Below are 16,416 nucleotides of genomic sequence, written 5' to 3'. Positions count from 1 at the left end.
ATGTTTCCCTGCACTGCTGAGTCTCCTCTCTTTGCTTTTTTCACACTGCAGGACTTGCTTTCTGTCTGCGCGTCTCCCATTAAGGCCACTTCTGGCCAGACTCCTGCGGACGGTGGATGGGTGCACCAGGGTGCCGCTGGTCACCGCCAGCTCCGAGGTGATGGCGCTGCTGGACATCTTTCTGTTCCGCAAACAGGTCAGCTTTATGTGTCGCTCGTCGGCTCCGCTCAGCTTCCTCGGCCGCCCGCTGCGCTTCTGGTCCTCCACCTTCCCCGTCTCTTTGTGCTTCTGCAGCAGAGCCTGGACCGCACATCTGGAAACACCTGTCTGCCGAGAGATCTCCACCTGTGAGAGACCCTGCTGGTGCAGACTGACCACCCGGTGTCTCGTTGCTATGCTCACTTTCGCCATGGTGCCAGACTTGTGGCTGAAGCTGTCGGCTGTTTATCACCTTTACTTTATTCTTGCAGCTGGGCGGTGACAGGAGCAGAAACGGACGGAAGTTGTTCTTCCTCGCTGTTTTGGTGAGACGGTGCTGCAGGAGAAGGAAGATCAGGGCGGTGCTGGAGATGGTGGCTGCATGTTGGAGTGAATGTTCTCTTCATGGCTGCCAGAAGGGTTTCCTTGCAAAAAAAACAAAACAATCTTTTAGCATCTGTTTAGCTAACAGGGCTAACAGTAAGTGTTGCAGAGAGCTGTCATGTCAGCGTGAGGACCATCTGAGGAGTCAGTGCAGGGCCGGATCCACACCCTGAGGAGTGTAGGGGCAGAATGTGTCAATGGGCCCCCTGTTGTCTTTAATGCTACATTCGAGGGTCAGTGTCGCCCCCCCCCCCCCCCCCCCCAAAAAAAAGCACCTGAAAAAACCAGAGCGGAACCTGAAATGATAGTGTATTCACCTATGCATTTATTAGTGTCACATGCTCTTCCTTTTAACATTTTATTTTATTATTCATTTATTTGATCAGGAACCATACAATTAACATAGAACACATCTGATGTATTACATATAGTGTGTATAGCTTTAAGCTCATTTTCAACTCCCGTCCCTGGCTGGGCTTTTCAGTAAAAGTAGTCAGAAGACCAACGAAAGCAATAAAAACACAAGACAACATTATAAACCTATAACCCACATTTTGGTTGATTCCCGAGGTAGATATACACACATATTAGTTTACATATGATTGCAGAGAACATCAGCTCCTTCCTGTAATGAAATTAACATCTATGTACAAATGTATAAAATATGCCATAGTGACACTAACAAATAGCAAAACCTTTACACATATCCTGCTGCCACTATTGCTCATATTCACTCTATCACAAAGGCAACAGATGCCACTGACCTGCGTCTAGTCCCGTCTCATAATGCAACAATAGTTTAAACTTTCACATCAAAATGTACTGTTTTCCCTGACTACATTTAAACCAAACATTATGGCCCTTGATGCCACTTGGTTTCCTACAGGTGGGTATCTTTTTGGGCCCTGCCATCTACACAACCACGGCTGTTCCTATTTCAGTAAATTATTTTGATTTGACCTACATCCAGTATTATGTTTTCACTTGCTTAATAAAACTGTCAAATCACATTTCAGTTACACATTCCTTTAAAAAAAATCAGAATAGTAGCCTGTTATTTTCTTCAACAGCCTATAAATGTCTCATTTGAGGAATATCATTGAGATACTCAGTGTGCAGACTGGTGTGAATGTCAAACCACCTAAATCATCAGGAGTGCTCTCAATGAATATAGTATGGATATGAGCAATTGGATTTTTGCTGATATTCAATATTTTCCCAACTTATTTTGGCTAATTGCTGATAGTTTGAGGTCAGTTAGAAATGTCCTAATTTTTGAACGAAAAGCAGCTTTTTTTCAATGAAAATGACATTAAATTACTCAGAAATACAGTCTGGACATTGTTCATGTGGTAAATGACTAATCTAGCTGTAAGCGACTGATTTTTAATGGAATATCTACGTAGGGGTACAGAGGAACATTTCCAGCAACCATCACTCCTGTGTTCTAATGCTACATTGTGCTAACTAATGGTGTTGAAAGGCTAATTTATTATTATAAAACCCTTGTGAAATTATGTTAAAACATGAATAAAAGTGTGAGTTATCATGGAAAACAAGAAATTGTCTGGGTGACCCCAGACTTTTGAATGGTATAGTGCATATTTTTTTCATCTAATTGCAGAGAACATCAAGTGCTTCCTGTAATGGAATTAACTCCTTGTGGTTCCTCTCATCATGGTGGCCTACAGGCACATGCAAACATGTACCCATTCACTGGGCAAATTGGGAAAACTGCTTTAACAGGACATCTTTGTTATTGTGTAACACTTGAAAGCAAAACTGTAAGCTTTCAACCTGACAGGTATTATCTTTCTCTCAGAAATCATTTTTGGACAAATTCTTCATTTTATCTGCTTTTACAAATGATGATTTGATAATGTCATGCATTCGTAATCAGATTTTACTACAAGTGCCCTTTTTTTTCAGAGGGGCTCACTAATTTGTTTAAATTCATTTTAATAAGAAGAAGACAGCAATTCTGTGACTGATAACAGAGGTGGCAGACTGCTCTCCAACATATACCTGATTTTATATCTCCAGTTCTAAAACCAACTACAAGACTCCGACTTGCGTATGGAGAGCACATCAGAAGGATTCCTCAACGGGAGAGAAGTAAACACATTCCCATCACACAAAATTTCAGCCTACATATGTTATCCCACAGAAAACAAATCCTTAGTTGCAAACAGGTGATATATAACTAATAACAATAGCACTAAATATATTAAGATCAAATTTATGCTGGTGTCTCCAAACTTAACGCGGTGAAATGTGGATCAAGTTATTGAGTTACTTTACAGTTCTCTGGTGAAACCGAGGCAGTTGCAGCTGCCATGGTGACAATAACAACTAACTAAACCTTTCCACAACTTCTGTCAGCTGCCACTGTTGCTCATGTTTGCTGTGTCACAAAGGCAACAGATGCTAATGACCATCTTTCAGCCTGTTCTCATAATACACCATTAGATTTATCATTGTCTAGCAGCTGAAAGAAAATGATGTCTGATGACTAATTTTCAGCGTTATGGGCCCAAGTCCTGACCAGAGTTATTTTATGTTGATAAAAACAATTTAGCCTGATAAATGGCCACATTCCATGTGTTGTATTTTCCAGGCTTTGTCAGCCTTTGTGATGCTGCTCTTTGAGTGTGAAGATTCTTCATTACTTATTAGGTTATGTGTGACATACAGCACGTTTGAGTTTGGCTAATGTCTTATAATGGCATGCTGTCAACTGTTAAATATCCAAATGTATACAATGTGATCCCTGCTTAAACAACAGAGTGGCTGAATGCAAACTACATTTCAGCCTTTATTAGAATTGTATTAAATGTACTATTACTTTCTTAACTGTAAAATTCCAATGATAAGCCTATAATTTATAATATGTATGTAACGTAAGTAAAAAGGCAAAGCAAGTGAGACAATCTGATTTTATTTCACACTCGTTCTACAGCATAAACAATATTTACACATCCATTCACTGAGTATGTTTTAAAACAGGTATTCACCACAGGGGAACATTTACACTACTGACAAATATATTTTACAGTGTTTAAATACAGTAACGTCACAACAACATGTTTGTGGTGTCATATATTCATGTTATAAAAAGCATGTCTGTATTTGTGCACACTTTCAGTCTTTTTAAAATGAAGCTACAGATGCAACATGTGCTGTACCCTATGTCTCTGAGCTCAACTCCAAGAACTGTTGTATAATTTAAGATACCCTACTTTAGTTACTGACACTTTGGCTAAAATTCCACTTGTGCACAATAAAAACAACTGAATGTAATCAGGGAATCTATCTGAAAAAAACAAAAAACAAAAGTGCTCCTGAAGTTCATATCCAGCTTCTACTAAATGTGAAGAATATTTTCACAACAAAATTGTCACAACATTTCAGATCATGATAGATGTGAATTGTTTGCAGAGACCTAACTGATTCTTTTCCAGATTATGACACCACAATCCAACCACATGTGGAGCTCAGTTCTCACTCCTGGTCCCTCTTTTCTAATTTGCTTTTGTTGACTGCTTCTGGACGCACATCATGTCCGTGTGCCTGGCAGTCTAACAGATAAAGTGCATATGTCTTCATTAGTTCGAGGCGCGCCGACTTTGTATGCGTTCCTCTTCTTGTGTTAACCTGACTTGGACTCTGAGACATTTTTAAAGCTCATATACAAAGTGCTGACCAGCGTCGCCTCCTCATGCATCGAGTCTTTACCGTCGGAATGCCGCCGACACAGGAGCGTCACCAGCCTCTTGGGAAACTGACCGCTGAACAGGAGGTAAATGCAGGGGTTTGCGCAGCTGTTCAGGCTGGCCAGCAACATCAGGATGGTGAAAGTCGCAGCTGGAATGACAGGAAGACAGCAAAGCGTCATGCATTTGCAAATAAAGAACTTTTGCACCTGTAAATATCGAATCTTATCTGTGCGTAAATACGCACAAGCGCATCGAGCCTCGGATTCTAGATAAAAATAACAGATCAGACGTAACTAGTAAAAAATGTTCCAGCGGGATTTAGTTTAATTAAACGGAACATCCACCACAAATACGCAGTGACTTACTTTCTGTAGGCGCATTTATGTCCCAGGCGGACCACAGCTGGACAGTGAAGAAGGGAGCCCAGCAGATGACGTAAGCCAGCACTATGACCACCGTCATCTTCAGCGTCTTCACCCTGGCCTTGGACATGCCGGCCACACCGCTGGCTCGGGAAGGCAGCGGGACACCAACGCTTCCCAGCTGTTGGGTCTTTTGGTACAGGTTGATCTGGATGGCTCTGAAGATGCGCACTTGGCAAACAGTAACTGTAATAACCGGTAGGACAAAAATGACCAGCGTGGTCCAGGTGATGTAGGTCTGCAGCCCCCACGGCTGGATGAAATTAGCCCAGCAGTCAAACACTCCGGGTTCAACTTCGACCCGTGAGAAAATGAAAACCTGTGGCAAGCTTCCCAGCAGGGAAATCCCCCACGCCGCGCACACCGGGATGTTCAGTCTTGTGCGCGTCCGCTGGAACTTTACCATCGGGTTGCAGACAGCTTGGTACCTGTCGACTGTCATCACCACGATCATGTAAGTGGACGAAAACATGCCGAGAACTTGCAGGTACTTCACGACACGGCACACAAGGTCTGGACCCACGAATCTGTCCGTGATGTCCCACATGAGCTGCGGACACACCTGGAAGAAAGCGACCACCAGGTCCGCCAGGCACAGGTGGAACACGAAGATGCGCATCCTGGTCATCTGTTTGCGCTGCCTCCAGAGGATCAGCAGCAGCGCGGTGTTGAGGATTGCTGCGCTCACGAAGATGGCACTGAGCAGCGCGATCTCCACTTTGGCCAAACTCTCATCTCTATCCGCATCTTCCGCGTCCACAAGCACACTGTCATTCACAGCTCGCATTGTCTTGGACACAGCTTCGACTTGCCAGAAAAGACTCTGGAGTAAAAGAACGGAAAGTCTAATTATAGCCCTTTAAAAGCCAGAACTGTGGAACAATTTCTGCGTAAAGCTTCCTATTCTTAAAAAAAGTTTACAAGCATATGTAAAAATGCAAGGCAGCGCTTTAAAACTTTTCGCAGGCAAAACTGTTTTCTCACCTACCTTTATGGATACGTTTAAGAATAGTATTAAAGGTGAAGTGAACCTCTGCTGTCGGATGGAAATAGTCTGGAAGGTGTCTACAGCTGTGTCCCCAGTGTTTTATGCGAGGACGAAACTGGGTGGAGCTCATACTCATTAAATCGTCAGGACTCCTCTTGTTTGTATTCTTTGCAGATGAAAATATCTGGAAAGGACTTGATTTTTATTAATAATAAAAATCGATGGCAATTATTTCTGAGTAATTCTCGCTGCTGCTTTAAATGTGCAATACAAATAAAGATGAATTCTTATCACCAGCTAAATAAATCACTTAAAGAAAAAAAAAGAAATCGTTTTGTTGCAGAATTACCCCTGTCAAAGCCTTTAAAAAAAATACAATAGCATTGTTGCTTAAATGTGCAAATACAGCAGTGTAGCTAGTACGAGTGAAGATCATCCTGATTACTTTGTATGCTGATGGACAGTTTAGTCTAAACATTTATCGAACGTTACAGAGTTTTCCATGCGTTTTTGCAAGTCTGCAGAGTAGAAAATAGCAGAAATGCTATGCAGTTTAAGTCTAGTGGACTATATTCCTCTGAAATGTGGCCTTGTGCTGAAAATAAAAAAAAAAAAGCTTACTGCATAAATATGCACCCTTAACATGCTAGTAGTGTAGACTTGTCAAATGATCAAATCACACCAGTGTCATCCGTCCTTGATGTCAAACTTCTTTGTGCAAAGTGACCTGGTCTGTATTTGAAATGAGAACAAAAGCAAAAAGAAGGAACTTGATGCAAGACTCAATATCTCTAACAAGATCTCCCGTGTTTATGTTAAGATAAATCTATAGTTAATCTTGCTTCGCAGTCTACACCACGTTCAGCACGTATCTCTGCGCCCGGCTTGTCGTCACACTTCGGCTGACCAATCAGAGTGCAGAATAGTTCGACGTCCCAAAGCTTTAAACCGGAAGAGTGAATCTAAACAAACTACTTGAAACAGTTTCCTCGCTACGGTATCATTTAGTTATTTGCAAAATTTCTTTTTTTAAATCCACGCATCTGATTTGGTCGAGTTAAAAAACACAGCCTTCATCAATTCGATAAGGTTCTTGCGTCGACGACAGCGAATATTTAGCTAGCTGCTAGCGGGTGTTAGCTACAGAGCTAAACTGTCTGCGCCAACGACTTCTTGATAAACAGCACCAATGCCTCAGGAGGGAGAGCAGACTCTCCCCTTAGTTCGCTCTCTGAACAGTCAGATACGCGTTGATGCAGTGTTTTGTAACCGCAGCCCGTATCTCGTCCGGCCGTTATGGATAGACTACCGAGGGGAGCCACAGGCGTATGATGATATACGGCCTGGAACGGGTCGTAAGATGACCACCTACGTCGGTGAGCCAGATTCTCCAGCATGTCACTAAAATATTGCAAGTAGCATATTAGCATGCTAATTACCGTGTGGTGTTATGCCAAGTGTTAGCTTATCTCAGAAATGTGAGTTTCAATTAAAGTAAACAACAACAACAATGCTATTTCTGCAGGTTTGGCATCTCAAACAGCACTATTTATTATTACTTTTCACACTACACCTCTGATAGCCCCACCTGCACGTTCTGACACACAGATCTTGCAGATGTTACAACTTCAGGGCTGATGCAACACACTATCAAAGTTTGGTTAAGCAGTTGTCCTTTGTTGAGGGACCTTTTCAGAACATGTGTAATTTATATGTTGACTAAACTTAAAATTGTTCACTGTACTCATCAAATGAAGTTATTAGCCCACTTTGCTGTAAAGTACATTTTTTTTAAAATGCGATGCTGTCTCCTATTCTTGCCGTTGTTCCTTCTGTAAGTGCAGTGTGGACAGCATTCCTGTGCCGAGTACATCTTGGATGCAGGCTTTCTCTGTGGAAATATCATGTAATTAAAAAAGAAATAAATGTATACACAGTGTAAGCACACTCAGTATTAAAACTAAATTTTCAACCCAACAATCCAGATCGGTTTGTTTTCACATTATAGTGCTGAGTCAAAGATGGCTCCAACATTCCTGGCATGGCCATGAAGCTCTGCTGTCAGAGGCCAAAAGTGGCAGATGATTGTTTTGGTGGAGTTTGTGGTTCAAAAATATTCCCTTCTGTTGTTTTTGTTTTACTGAAGACAGTAAAACATCTATATATGCCATATTCAAACATACCCTGAATGTAGCACTTTAAAAAATAGTCACAAACTCTGTGTGAGTGCTCCCGTCAGCTACGAACCTCCAAAATATATCATCTGATGTCGACTGTAAAAGTGTTGTTGCTTTGATGGCAGTTTAGAGAGACAGTATGTCACGGTGTAATGCTGCCAACAAAAAGATGTTTTATGTTTGTGTTCCTCCCAGGTCACCCATGGATGTTCAGAGATGCAGAGACTGATGAGCCTTTGAGAGGGAACTGCAAAGAGCTGCTTGTTCCTAAGCCAGAAGAGGCTGAAAATGCTCTGTTTGTTAGTATCACTTTACCAGGTGAGATGAAATCAGACAACCTGAAATACTTGTATTGAAATGCATTTTTAATCTAAAACGTAATAAGCCAACTTCACTGTAGACTGTCTGAGCACACATGACTGGCAGGAAATCCCTAAACTGATCATATTTATGTATTTTGAAAGGCTGTCAATTTGCTGTTGATCAGGGTGCTATAAAAAAGTATCCAGATATTACACGACGACACAGAAATCCTGTACAAAACCACACTTCAGTACACAGGTTAATGTACAGCTCTGGATGTGAGCATTATTTCACCTTCCACCATTTTTAAAGTGCTGCAGGACAAAACCAGAAAAAAATAGCCTGACAGATGTTTTAATTTAGAGACTTTGTTTTTCATAATTTTTGATTCTGTCAAAGCTTTCTTTGCATTAGAAATGTTGATAAATTGAAATGTAATGAGTTTGCCTGTAAAGTGATGAGTTGACAAAACCTTCTAACAAACATTTATTTGATTTGTACAGTCTACACTCTTAAGGATCGTGCTCTTCAGGTTATTCGGCGTCTCGTGCGACCAGAAGACTACAGGAGGTTGGAAATAGCACGCTGTCTCCACGAGGAGCTTGAAGATAAACCCAGCGTGTTGAAAGATCTCCGCCGCATAAACCATCGAGTAGAAATGCATCTGCTGGAGAGGATACAAGACCAGGAGGAATGATGGATATTTATTGCATAACGACAGCAGTACTGCACTGTACAGTTGTAGAAAGTAAAGAGTTGAGAGCTTGTGAAATTAGAATAAATGCTGATGTCACTTCTTGGAGGAGTCGCAGCTCCTGTAAAGTCTTACATTTGCTGCAAAGGACAGACATTGTCACTCAGCGTCCTCAGGAACTGCCTTCGTCAGCAGAAAAAAAGGGTTGCTTTGACCTTTCAGTAAGAGTTTTTATTCAGTTATTCTTAATGGGACTGCTTAAAGATGATCATACCTAGTTCGGCTAAGTAGACAGCTCTCCTCCAAAACATCTTTGATATCTTAGCTGCTAAGTTCAGCAGAGGGATGTACTATGAAACAAGTTTAACATAACCAGTCTTTGTATTAACTAGCTGCACAAAACTGAAAACCTCAACTGTTAAAATTGTCAGTCAACTCTGGCTGTTATCAGCTTGCTTTATTAACCCCGACTGTAACTTAAAGGGGGCGTTTAATGCCGCTATTTTCTACCACAGTGGCTACACATTAGAGCTGTTAAATGTCAAACTTGACAGATACATGATATTTAAGAAGTGCATTTTTTCCTGACACTATCCCGTCATGGATGTGTCACAATCACTTTCGTTTTTGGCCAAATGAAAGTGAAATGGATTTTGCTGATGGAATGTTGTCTGTGGTAAATACCAATAAACTTTCCACTTTTCTAATTTGCCTTATATTCGCTGCAGTGTAAAACTTACCTGGCACCAATTCAGGACCAAGTATAAAAACATGTTTGTGTTCTCTGCTTCACCAAATGAATGCATGTAGGTCCCTGTTGCTATGCAGTGCATACAGTTTGCTCTGCTGTCACTGCACGGCTTCATTCAACACAGCTAACAGGTTTGCAGATATTCCCTAAACTGAGAGTCTTTGGGAATATCTTAGGAAACAATTTGCTTAAAGGGAGACATTTCTTACAACCAATTTAAATCCCAAACTCTGAATATAACCTCCTCCGAAGCAGGTTAAGTGTCCAGCATCAGTTGCCATGGTGATGTAGGTGGTTAAAAAACAGCCATCTTCATTACACTGAAAACTCTGACTTTGGGTTTAATGTGTATCACTAAACCACTAATCTGGCTTCATAGTACAGCCCTCAAGGATGTTTTTGGAAACAATCAGCGAGGTTTAGCTTTGGCACTTTAAATCAGGGGAATGATTGAGTGATGGGAGCAGACTTCTGGTGAGACTGTTGTAAATGTCATAAATGTGCCTGCTGATTATATTTCAACACTTTTGTTGACTGGACAGAATCTTCTAAAGTCTTGCAGCTATTTTCCAGCAGAAAACCTACTTTGTTATTCTTCTCTTCTTTTGTTCTTCTGCCCCTCTGCTTTTCATTCATCGAGGGCTGCTGTTTCTGAACTACTTCCATTGTTTACAGTCTTGGGGTAATGCAGTTAATGAATTACTTATTTACTCCCTGTAGACAGTAATTTATTTCAGGACTATTGGCATTACTTTTGCCTTACTACGCAACATTGCCTGCGATGCATTGTGAACTAGCTGCCAGTTAGCAATACAACAGTAAGCCTTTCATTTGCCCACATATCTGTGCAAATTCTTATTTTATTAGGAGAAACATGCAAAAGATCTTTCCTTTCTCTTTTATAAAGTATTACCTCAAATCTGTCTGTAAAGTTGGTGAAAGCCAGCCTAAAGAGCATTTTGCAGAAAAATGTGACAACTGTCAGTAGGTTATACTGCTTCAAACTATTAGGAGTAACTGCAATGTGATTACTGATTTTTGGAACAATATTGCATTACATTACTGCATTACAGACGGATTGTTGGAGATTCCAGTAACGTGTCACCCCTAAGACTGTTTATTTTCATGATGAATAAATTACAGATAGATTTATGACTGGTTAAAATGTTCTTCAAAGGGTATTACTTTTTTGTTCAGCCTTTAAGTGCAGCAATTATTTTGACACTGATAGTGAAATGACCAAACCACTCAATTTAAAGACCATACTGGGATGCTGGAATGGGTCAGTTTGATGTGTTTGGGAGTGTATTTAATGATGTGATTTTCTGATATATAACGTAAGAATGACTTGCTGATGTCAAGCACATGACAATACATTTTGTTCCAACTTATTTGTCATTTATCTTTATAATATAAAATAAACAGAGAACACCAAAGAACAGTATGTTTTGTTTTTTTAAAAGGGATATCATGCTGTTGCAGTGGCCATAAAATACCAGGTGTAATAAATCAACACTAGTACAAGATGAGTGAACTTAAGTTTAGCATTTGTACAAGGCCACTGAGACTACAGAAGGATGTCCATTGCAAGTGTTATGTCATAACCTGAAATTATAACTAGCATCAGTTTACGAAGCAGGGACACTCTTGCCAATCATGTTGCTAAGCGACAAAGTAACAAAACCCATCTTGGTGCCTGTGAGACGAGTTCAGCCGGGTGCAGCAATATCAGGAACATGCAGGGAGGGGGGAAGAGGAAAGAATGGGACTCGAGTCGCTTCAGGCGAGAACTGTAAGTCCTCTGTCACTGTCGAGAGCTTTCGCACACACATGCTGGATGTGTTTTTCATGATCCTCCCGTTTTTATCACCAGCATGACGTTTTGGCCACCGAGTCATCCGGTCATGTTTCCACAACTCCAGACTGATCACTGGAGCAAAATGAAAACGATGGTAAGAACAAAAGAAAAAGTCTTCCACTTACGGAGACATATGCAGTGTGAAAAAAAACATAAATTGCTTTGTATTGTCATAGTATACACAGTTATTCTCTCCTAGGTGCCAGTTTATCTTGTATCCCTTCCAGCTAACTTGTTAAAAGATGCAGGTTTGTGACAATTGTATGATACTGGTTTCAGAAAGCACAAAGCAACATCTGTGGATAACATGGTTTCATTATGTCTCTGTATGAATCACTTGAAGGCAAACCTACTTTACACTGCACCACCAGCAGCAGCCTGCTTCCTCCTCTGACTGAAAGTGCAGCTAATGAACGTGTTCCCTCCATGGTGCGAGCATACAGTAGGTACCATGTTAGACTTGTAGCCAAATTCTTAGTTTTATAATTGACTTTCCTTCTGCATCACTATTTAATCTCTTTCATTAGGTGCACCAAAACCCAGTTTCTCACCTCAAAACATGCCTCAGTACAGGAATGCGTTCAACGACCGCGCCAGGAGAGGTTTCTGCTACTGGCTTATGGAGAAAAAGGCCTCAGCGGGTAGGTACTGATCCGACCTCTGGCTGCTGCAAAATGTCACATATACAATAATCATGCAGCTGTGGCCTGCAGTAGAGAGCAATACATAACCTATATCTCTTTTACTGCTCGTCCTGCACATCAGATTCAGCTCAACCTTTAAAATATTGAAACTTACATTCAGAGATCACCAACAAGCATTCGCAGAAATGCTCTTTCTTTCCCTGCAGCCTTCTAACTTTAGAGCATCTCTCATCTGTCTATAATACACCTGCTAGTCCGCACATGTCGTTTTTGCTGCCATATTATAAAGTGGAAGACATTTTTGCACCTGTATACAACGGATTATCAACATCTTTTGCTGCTCATAAAATGAATGTAAACACCTACATTGTGTATGACGAGTAGTGTTACAAAGAAGGCTAATGATATATGGTGACTGAAGCATTTCATTTCTCCCCTCTAGGTAAAAGATACAGCTTGGGTGCATATAAGACCTGTCTGGGGTTGCCAAGAATCTAATTGTTCCTGAGAGATTTTTAACTTTCTGTTCAGATTTGTTTCGATTATGCGAAGCAGGAGCTGGTACATTCTTACAAAGCTGGGAAGACACCATTTCTTGAAGAGTGATTTTTCTTTGAGTGTGAAAATATTCTTGTTATCAATAAATAAAACAGAATAAAATATTTGTAGCGACTGCAATAATGTGTTTTGTGGTGTAACTACAGCAGCCGAGTAACCAAACACTATGAAAATCTAAAGTGGAACTGTTCTAGAAGGTTCCTACAGTGATTACATCTTTATCATATTCACAATATTGCTTGGAGTTTTTGGTATAGTAAAGTGAAATTTATTGACAGTTACATTTGCCTTTTAAGCAGACTTAAATCTTGTATTTTCTTTTGCCTTCTGTTGTGTTTGTCACTTTTATTTTGACTTAATGTCTTTAAACAATATACCTTTTCTGTTACTCACTGTTTAAAGCATGTTCTGAATTACTTGTGAAGTTTAAATGTATGCAAAGCAAACAAAAACGAAACAATGTGTGTTTCATACATAAATGTGCCTCAGTTTGTCTCAAGTCTTGTTGTGAACATTTAGAAGAGTGAATGGCTGAGCACAGCAGGACTTATGCACACGGACACCCTTTTCTCTGATAACTTTTTGCATTTTTTAAACAACAGAAATATTTACACAGCATGATATATATTTTATTAATTTCTATCCATTCTTTTAAAAGAAGTGGGGGAAAGCATTTTTGTTTCACTCTGTTAGAATAACTTGAAATTGATATCCTGGGGGACAGAATCTATGTCTATCTAAAGCTGGTTTGTGCACCAAAAGTAGCCCTTTTCTCACCATAATGATAGAAATTCGCTTTTATTTATTTTTTTCCCTAAGCCATCAAAGAAGACCATTTGCATGCTGCATTTCTAATTTTGTTCAGTGTAAATTTTGGTAGCAAATTTCATAATATTCCCAGCACTGAATTGCTTATGTTTTTTGCATGGATGTATTAGGATTTCTTTGTTTGCTTCCTTGTTTATTTGTTTGTTTGTCTTATGTCAATAAAATTCCGTCATGAGTTGTTTGAAGTTGCGATTCAGTTGTTAAATCTCGTTGATAATATTAATGTCGCGAGATTTGTATCTGGTTTTGCAAGTTACGTTCAAACGGTCAAAAACATTGCCCGCCATCTAGCGGTTCATGGTAAAATAAACCAGTTATATCGGAAAAGTATTGTACCCGACAGTTAAACGTTTTACTCATCAGTTTTTGTTCAGAAACGCGTTTTCAGCAGAACTTGTTTAAGCTACCGGGTAGAGACAGGCTAACTGGTTCATCACGGATCATTATTTGCTCGTAGCTGCTTCTGCTGGATAAGGTAACCAAACTCAACAAGTTCAGGCTAACGACGTTGCTAGCTAACTATATCGGTGATTAATAAGCGCAAGTTTTAGCAATAATGGCGGCCATTAAACGTCTGTTCGTTGTTACAACTTTTTGAGTTGCCTTGTATAATGGTAGCTAACATTAGTAGCTAACTGGCTAGCGTGAAGGTGCCAGTTAGCGACATGAGTTGTGTCTCTCAGAAGAGGTCGTGTACTTGGGGCGCGTTTTCTTCTGAGGCTCGGTCAGACAGGTTATTGACCTCCACAGCCGCCAAACACTGCGCTTCTAAACCACTAAAACCGTGCCTAAAATTTCATTTAGACTATCGATTTAATGATTTGGCTGTCATCGCCTCAAATTTATTTTTTAAAGTAAGTTTGACACGTCTCCAGACGACAGCTGTTGTAATACAGGACAGTGCAAATGTTCTACCACCATTAGGTTTGGATTGTTAAACATGTTTTAATGGCCATGTATAAATATTTACCCATCTGTGTCAAGATACAACTAGAATATACAATAAATTTGTGCACGGTACAAAAAACCCCCAAACAAAATAAATATAAAAAGGCTTCCACAGGCTAAAGCTACCATTTCATGAGACTTATTTTTGCACTTCTTTTTTACTCCTCCTCACATCTTGAACTGTCTTTGGATTAATCTCAAAGTTTTGTTGAGTAATATCGTGTCAAGCATACCTCGGCATTTGCCAGAGTTTGCCTTTAGTCTTTGCAATTTTGTTTTCTATCAAAATAATCCCTTACAGCATCTATAATATTCAGGTCTGGACAATGTGGAGGCCCATCTATCACTGTCAGTGTTGAATTAGCTGTTTTTTCTCCAAATATGCATTCAAACGTTTAACAGTGTGCAGCATTATCATACTGAAAAAAAACCTGTTTCCAATTAGAATTTCCAGTAGGAATGGCATGACTATTCAAAACTTGTCTACTTTTAAGCATTTATAATTCCATCTCAAATGCCACTGGCAGAAATACTAGACCAAACCAAGACAGACCCTCCACCGTGTTTAAATGAAGCCCTTCTTCTCAGATATTGCTTACAATTGGACCAGAACATTTCAAACCTGAGTCGTCCCTCTGCAGTACTCTTTTCCACTGATTTTCACTTTACTCTTTGTGAGGTTTAATATATTTCAACCTTTGTGTTGTGTTTCCCATCTAAGAGACTTTTTTTTTTTTTGCTGCTTCCTTTTAACAGTGGCTATTCCTGATAAAACTTCTCCAGACTGTAAAAGGATCAACTTGGCATCTAGATTAAAATGAAAGATGCTGAACAACCTCTGCCCTAGACTTTGAGAGTGATCTTGCTGGTACAAAATTATGATTTTGTGCCTTTCAGATTGTGTAAACTTTTGGCATGTTATGTCGTGAGACTTGGGTTACTACACCAGAGAGTTAATTCAGTAAATGCCATATTGTCTGCCCAAATGAGTTTAAGACATGCAAAGCTGCAAAGGGAGCTCACACTGAATACTTGGCACTTTAACCTGTGGAACCTTTAACCTGTTCATACTGTGTACATCTTTATTGTGTATTCTGGTTGTAGCTTAATGCAGAGACTAAGTAACAAACCTATTGGTGGCTGTAGCACTGGGCTTTATAGTGCACCATATTGTATAGACATGATATAGTAGACCCACAGTTAATAATGTAATATGTACAAAAATAGTTTTTCAACTCAAAGAATTCAAAAACTGGAATCCTGCATGCTGTCCAACTTGCAAACAGAAACTTATTAAAGCCACGTTTCGGTATTAGACATTCATCAGGCAAATAGTTTGGTGCAAAATCCAAAAACACCTTAAATAGGGAGTGGCTCTGACTACGCCACCAATGAAGAAACTCCACATATCACTGGGAGATATGAAACATCAGAAAGAAAAAAGAGAAAAAAAGACTCTTTACATAGTATAATATCATTAGATATGAGAATCAGCAGTGATATGCCCTTGAGTTTCAACTAAAATAATGAAATCATTAATATCTGAAGTATATGTCTGGCAAGTTAAAGTGTTTTTTGTGTGTAGTACTGCTACGTTGTTCAGCAGCAGTATGCATATCCTGCAGTACTTTGTTGTAGAGGTAGAATACCCAAGGCCAGTAAACATTATTATCTGTTGTAAGAATGTGCACATTGTACGCAAAGTTTGAGATGATATAATGTGAAGACTACATTTTCAATAGGGTTCCTCTTATGACAGGGTCTCAAGGTCGGGTATTAAAGCAAAGCACACCTTGTGACATACAAATCCCCACATTGCAACACAAAGTTGCAATTAATCCAAACTGAAAAACATGGGCTGTGGGTCATTCATGTGCTTTGCTTAATTGCCAACCCAGCACTGGTGCTACCTCGCTGAAAATAAAGACTTGTTCTTCAAAATTAAAA

The 16,416-nt window shown here is 39.9% G+C and overlaps 2 protein-coding genes across 2 annotated transcripts; one reads left to right on the top strand and one right to left on the bottom strand.

Annotated features, from left to right (window-relative positions):
- Positions 1-3,504: 3,504 nt before the first annotated feature.
- Positions 3,505-6,522, bottom strand: LOC110949188 (vasopressin V2 receptor-like). Its single transcript, XM_022191084.2, has 3 exons — positions 5,709-6,522; positions 4,664-5,543; positions 3,505-4,446 (listed from the first exon to the last, which is right to left on the bottom strand). Exons 2-3 carry the CDS (start codon positions 5,505-5,507, stop codon positions 4,232-4,234), a joined length of 1,059 nt encoding a protein of 352 aa, XP_022046776.2. The 5' UTR covers positions 5,508-5,543; positions 5,709-6,522; the 3' UTR covers positions 3,505-4,231.
- A 118-nt stretch (positions 6,523-6,640) lies between these two features.
- Positions 6,641-11,072, top strand: vhl (von Hippel-Lindau tumor suppressor). The gene is made up of 3 exons (XM_022191086.2): positions 6,641-7,084; positions 8,081-8,203; positions 8,692-11,072. The coding sequence occupies exons 1-3, from the start codon at positions 6,898-6,900 to the stop codon at positions 8,883-8,885; spliced, it is 504 nt and encodes a 167-aa protein (XP_022046778.1). The 5' UTR covers positions 6,641-6,897; the 3' UTR covers positions 8,886-11,072.
- Positions 11,073-16,416: the final 5,344 nt, after the last annotated feature.

Source organism: Acanthochromis polyacanthus, chromosome 5 (assembly GCF_021347895.1).
Source record: "Acanthochromis polyacanthus isolate Apoly-LR-REF ecotype Palm Island chromosome 5, KAUST_Apoly_ChrSc, whole genome shotgun sequence".
Classification (NCBI taxonomy): Eukaryota; Metazoa; Chordata; class Actinopteri; family Pomacentridae; genus Acanthochromis; species Acanthochromis polyacanthus.
The sequence above is the reverse complement of the archived record's forward strand: the minus strand, read 5'-3'. Positions and strand labels throughout refer to the sequence as shown.

Bases quoted from the DNA above. Each gene is read 5' to 3' on its own strand.
- LOC110949188 (XM_022191084.2), bottom strand. From the start codon at position 5,507: ATGCGAGCTGTGAATGACAGTGTGCTTGTGGACGCGGAAGATGCGGAT. The intron at 4,447-4,663 runs GTAAGTCACTGC...CTGTCATTCCAG, and splicing joins CATAAATGCGCCTACAGAAA to CTGCGACTTTCACCATCCTG.
- vhl (XM_022191086.2), top strand. From the start codon at position 6,898: ATGCCTCAGGAGGGAGAGCAGACTCTCCCCTTAGTTCGCTCTCTGAAC. The intron at 7,085-8,080 runs GTGAGCCAGATT...TGTTCCTCCCAG, and splicing joins TAAGATGACCACCTACGTCG to GTCACCCATGGATGTTCAGA. The intron at 8,204-8,691 runs GTGAGATGAAAT...TGATTTGTACAG, and splicing joins TGTTAGTATCACTTTACCAG to TCTACACTCTTAAGGATCGT.